Genomic DNA, 5,939 nt, shown 5'->3' with positions numbered 1-5,939 from the left:
ATTTCTCAAAAACACAATGTAGAACTTAAGAGGAAAAAGATGAAGGAGACTTACAATGGTAGATGATGATGGAGAGAAAGTTGAGAATGAGTAGAAGAGAACTATACTTACAAAACCTTGGAGTGATATGGCCTCTTGAATTTTTTTTTGAAAGAATGAATGAGAGAATGAGATTTGGGGATGAAAAGAAAAGGAAAGTGAGAAAAGGGAGAGTCTGATAAAAGGAATGAATATATATATATATATATATTTAAATAGAAATACGTGATCCTTCGGTCGCAGGACACAATTCCTGCGGTCGCAGGAATCTCCCCATTTTTCGTAGACCTCTGGACCTGCGGCCACAATGAGTGGTTCTTGCAGTCGCAGGAATCTCCCCATTGAGCCTAGATCTCTGGACCTGTGGCCACAAGATTTCTCTACAAATCACAGCCTCAACAATTTTTTTTTCTTGTTGTTCTTTTTTTTTTCCACATATTTCACGATCACAAAATCCACAATATTTACAAGAAAATAAATAAATAAAAAATAATTGTCTCGACTAAAATAGCTTAAAAACTGAAAGAACTTGAATGAATTTGGGATGCCTCCCAATGGCGCAGTCGTTAACGTCATTTAGCCGGACGATGAACTCCTCATCAAAGAGGCTTCAACAAAATAATAGACTTGGCTTGATCAATGGGACCACCCAAGTATGGCTTCACTCGTTGACCGTTCACCTTGAATGTTTCATTATTTTGATTTTTCAACTCCAAAGACCCATAAGGAAACATCGTTACTACTGTGTACGGTCCCGAGCATCTCAATTTCAACTTCCCTGTAAAAAGTTTCAGCCTTTAATTGAACAATAATACTTGTTGACCGGGTTGAAATTCTTTACGAGACAAGTTCTTGTCATGCCATCTCTTGGTGCCTTCCTTGTAAATTTTAGCATTCTCATAGACTTCATTCCTAAACTCATCAAGTTCATTCAATTGCATTAGCCTATTCTTCCCAGCTGCATTCCAATCCATATTCAACCTTCGCATTGCCCAATATGCTCGATGTTCTAATTCCACCGGTAAATGGCAAGCCTTACCAAAAACCAACCGACAAGGAGACATGCCAATGGGGGTCTTAAATGCCGTTCTATAAGCCCATAAAGCATCATCAAGCTTTTTAGATCAATCCTTCCTTGAGCTATTAACGGTCTTTTCAAGAATGCTCTTGACCTCCCTATTAGAAATTTCTTCTTGCCCATTAGATTGTGGATGATAAGGCAAAGCGATTCTATGTCGTACTCCATCCTGAGCAAGCAAAGCATCAAACCATTTATTACAAAAATGACTCCCTTCATCGCTTAAGATAGCTCGGGGAGTTCCAAACCGAGTAAAAATATTCTTATGCAAAAAAATTAGAACTACTTTACCATCAATCGTAGGAGTTGCCGCTGCTTCCACCCATTTAGACACATAGTCCACAGCGAGTAGTATATACTTGTTATTGTAGGATGATGGAAAGGGCCCATGAAATTAATCCTCCACACATCGAACAACTCAACTTCAAGAATAACATTCAGTGACATCTCATCACTTCGTGATATGTTACCAGTGCGTTGACATCTATCACAAGACTTAACAAAAGTATTTGCATCTTTAAATAAAGTAGGCCAAAAGAAACCACATTGCAATACCTTTGCTGTTGTCCTGGTAGCACCAAAATGACCCCCACAATGGAGAGTGTGATAGTGGTTGAGAATAGAGATCATTTCATGTTCCGGTACACAACTAAAAATTATTTGGTCAGCACAATGTTTATAGAGGAAGGGCTCCTCCCAATAATAATGTTTAATCTCATAGTAGAATTTCTTCAACTATGCTCTAGACATCTCAGGAGGCACAACCTTTGTCACTAGGAAATTAACATAATCTGCATGCCATGGTGCTTTGGCTTTGTCACTCACCCCGAACAATTGCTCATCTGGAAAATAATCATTGATTTGCACTTTTTTGGTAATTTGATCTTCCTCAACTTCCAGCCTAGACAAATGATCCGCCACAAGATTCTCGGTACCCTTTTTATCTCAGATTTCCATATCAAATTCTTGGAGTAATAAGACCCACCGAATGAGATGGGGTTTAGCATCTTTCTTTGTCATGAGATATTTGATAGTAGAGTGGTCCGTATACACAATCACCTTATTGCCAATTAAATACGGAGGAAACTTATCGAAAGCATAGACCATGGCTAGAAGTTCTTTTTCTGCTGTTGCATAATTTAGTTGAGCATCATTTAAAGTTCGACTAGCATAGTATATGGTTCAAAATACCTTGTCCACTCGTTTCCCAAGAACCGCTCCAACCGCATAATCACTAGCGTCGCACATAAGCTCAAATGGAAGGTCCCAATTAGGTGCACACACTATAGGCGCTGAGATTAGCTTCTCATTGAGAGTCTTGAAAGCAGTCAAACACTCTTCATTAAAGTCAAAAGGAACCCCATTCATGAGCAAGGTAGACCGCGGCTTTGAGACCTTGGAGAAGTCTTTGATAAATTTCCTATAAAACCCTGCATGGCCCAAGAAACTCCGCACTCCTTTTACTGAAATTGGAGGTGGCAAATTCTCTATAGTAGAAATCTTGGCCCGATCCACTTCAATGCCTTCACTAGAAATTTTGTGTCCCAAGACAATCCCTTCTCTCACCATAAAGTGGCACTTCTCCCAATTGAGTACCAAATTCGATTTTTCACAATGTTTAAGAACTGCTTCTAGGTGATCCAAGCATTCATCAAAATCAGACCCGAACACCGAGAAATCATCCATAAAAATTTAAATACTTTTCTCTACCATATAAGAGAAAATAGCCATCATGCACCTTTGAAAAGTGGCTAGTGCATTACAAAGGCCAAAAGGCATCCTTCGGAAAGCAAAAGTACCATATGGGCAGGTGAATGTTGTCTTCTCTTGATCCTCAAGAGAGATGGCAATTTGGTGGTAACCTGAATACCCATCTAGAAAATAATAATAATTGTGGCCTGCAAGCCTATCAAGCATCTGATCTACGAATGGCAGTGGGAAATGGTCCTTCCTCGTCGCCTTGCGGTAGTCAATACAAATCCTCCATCCCATCACAATACGAGTAGGGATGAGTTCATTGTTCTCATTTTTTACCACAATTAGTCCTCCCCTTTTAGGCACCACTTGAATAGGGCTCACTCAAGCACTGTCAGAAATAGGATAGACCACCCCAACATCCAACCAATTAAGTACTTGCTTTCGAACAACATCCTTCATAGAGGGATTTAGCCTTCTTTGAGTTTCAATAGATAGTTTGCTATCTTCTTTCATAAGAATTCTGTGCATAACCATTGAAGGGCTAATTCCTCGAATATCAGCCAAAGTCTACCCAATAGCACGTTTATGAGCCCTCAAAACCCTCAAAAGTTTTTCTACTTCACCTTTTGACAGCAATGAAGATATAATAACAGGCAGCGTTTCTTTCTCCCCCAAGTACACATAACAAAGATGCTCCGGTAAAGACTTCAACTCAAGGACTGGAGGCTTCTCAATAGATGGTATGGGGCGCTCAGGCCCTTGCCCCAATTCTTCAAATTTCTTCTTGTAATATGGACCATAAGATTTGATCCATTTCACATACTCATGAGTCTCCCAATCCTCCTCTTCATTATCATCACCCAATGCCAAAGCCAACTCAAGAGGATCATTAGTAATCCTCTTTTTCAAAATCACCTCATCAATCACATCAACATTAAAGCAACTATCACTTGCTCTTGGATAAGACATAGCCTTGAATACATTAAAGACCACTTTTTCCCCTTGAACTCTCAACCTCAACTTACCCTTTTGCACACCAATGAGGGCTTTCCCAGTTGCCAAGAATGGTCTCCCAAGAATAATGGGAACCGTTGTATCCTCCTCCATGTCTAGAACAATGAAATCCGCTGGAAAAATAAACTTGTCTACCTTGACTAGCACATCTTCAATAACTCCCCTTGGGTGCTTGATTGATCGATCCGCGAGCTGAAGAGTAATAGCAGTAGGCTTTGCCTCACCAAGACCAAGCTTTCGAAATACAGATAGTGGCATGAGATTGATACTTGCTCCAAGATCACAAAGAGCATGCTTGCATTCAAATTTCCCTATAGTACAAGGGATAGTAAAATTCCCCGGATCTTGAAGCTTTTGTGGAAGTTTCCTTTGGAGAATTGCACTGCACTCTTCAGTAAGTGCCACTATCTCAAAGTCTTCCAACCTTTGTTTCTTCAATAAAATATCTTTCATGAATTTCACATAACTCGACATTTGCTCCAAAGCCTCAACAAATGGGATGTTAATGTGATGTTTTTTAGACACCTCAAGAAACTTTGAGAATTGTTTGTCAAGAGAATTCTTTCGGAGTTGTTGTGGATACGAGATTTTGACATTAGAATCAACAACTACCGGTTGAATATTTTCTTTGGTTGCAAGGCCTTCAGTAACCTTTTTCTCCACTTGGGGCTCAACTTTTTCACAACTCTCCTCTTCTTCTGCCTTTTTTTCTTGAGTCCCTTTTAGAGAAGGACCCTCAATTTCTTTCCCGCTCCTCAAGGTGATAGATTGAAATTGCTCCTTAGGATTTACCACAGTATTGCTAGGAAAATTCCCTTGAGGCCTAGTATTCAACATATTGGCCAGCTGCCCCACTTGCATTTCCAAATTTATGATGGAGGATCTAGTCTCAGTCATAAACTAAGTTTGAGTGTTGGTGAGAGTCAATAGGGCAGCCTGCAATTCACTAGGCTGTTCTGTAGGAGCTGGTGGCCTAGGTTGCTAAGAGGCTGATTCTTGTGGTGGAGCTTGAGTCATAGGCCGCTGATACTGTGATTGAAACAGTTGTTGTTGGTCTTGATTATTTCTCCAAGAAAAGTTAGGATGGTTTCTCCACCCCGGATTATACGAGTTGGAGTACGGGTTGTTGTAGGGCCTCTGAAAATTACCCACTGGCTGGACTTGAGCTTGATCTAATGGGACATTGTTGGGATCTAAAATACCTTGGCATTGGTCAAAAGGATGAGGCCCCCCACACAATTCACACATTACTTGGGCTTGCACAACCTGGGCAGGCATGGTATTTTGTTGCAACTACTTAGTTAGAGACACAACTTGAGCAGTTTAGGCTGTGATTGCATCTAGTTCATGAACCCCTGCAACCTTATTATTACTGTCCGCTCGTTCACTTGGCCATTGGTAATTATTAGTGGCCATTTCCTCTAAGAGTTCATAAGATTCAGCCCCCCCCCCCCCCCCCCCCCACACACACACACACACACACAATTCACACATTACTTGGGCTTGCACAACCTGGATAGACATGGTATTTTGTTGCAACTGCTTAGTTAGAGATGCAATTTGAGCAGTTAAGGGTGTGATTGCACCTAGTTCATGAACCCCTGCAACCTTATTATTACTGCCCGCTCATTCACTTGGCCATTGGTAATTATTAGTGGCCATTTCCTCTAAGAGTTCATAAGCTTCATTAGCACTTTTGCTCATAAACGCTCCTCCCGCTGCTGCATCAATGATTGTGCGAGTTGTACTGCACCCACACAAACCATTGTAAAAGTTATGGATCAACTTCCACTTCTCAATACCGTGGTGGGGACATTTTTTGAGCAAGTCCTTGAACCTCTCCCAAGCATCATACAAAGATTCTCCCTCAAGTTGAGAGAAGTTATTGATCTCCCTTCTCAGTTTAGCAGCCTTAGCAGGTGGAAAGAACTTCGCTAAGAACTTCTGAGCTAGAGCATCCCAAGTGGTGATAGTATTGGACTCAAGTGAATTCTGCCAACTTTTCGCTCGCTCCCTTAGTGAGAATGGGAACAAGCGCAATCTAATGGCATCATCACTCACCCCATTCATCTTGAAAATGGCACACAACTCCAGGAAATTGGCTATGTGC

General features: G+C 40.9%; 1 protein-coding gene and 1 non-coding gene across 2 annotated transcripts; one reads left to right on the top strand and one right to left on the bottom strand.

Annotated features, from left to right (window-relative positions):
• Positions 1-3,382: 3,382 nt before the first annotated feature.
• LOC133814834 (uncharacterized) lies at positions 3,383-4,726 on the bottom strand. Its single transcript, XM_062247743.1, has one exon. It carries the CDS (start codon positions 4,724-4,726, stop codon positions 3,383-3,385), a length of 1,344 nt encoding a protein of 447 aa, XP_062103727.1.
• Positions 4,727-5,627: 901 nt separating this feature from the next.
• On the top strand, positions 5,628-5,734 carry LOC133820459 (small nucleolar RNA R71). Its single transcript, XR_009886867.1, has one exon. It is a non-coding gene; the product is annotated as a small nucleolar RNA R71 (small nucleolar RNA).
• Positions 5,735-5,939: the final 205 nt, after the last annotated feature.

This window comes from Humulus lupulus, chromosome 2 (genome assembly GCF_963169125.1).
Source record: "Humulus lupulus chromosome 2, drHumLupu1.1, whole genome shotgun sequence".
Classification (NCBI taxonomy): domain Eukaryota; kingdom Viridiplantae; phylum Streptophyta; class Magnoliopsida; order Rosales; family Cannabaceae; genus Humulus; species Humulus lupulus.
Note: the sequence above shows the minus strand (reverse complement) of the source record. Positions and strands in the feature narration are given on the sequence as shown.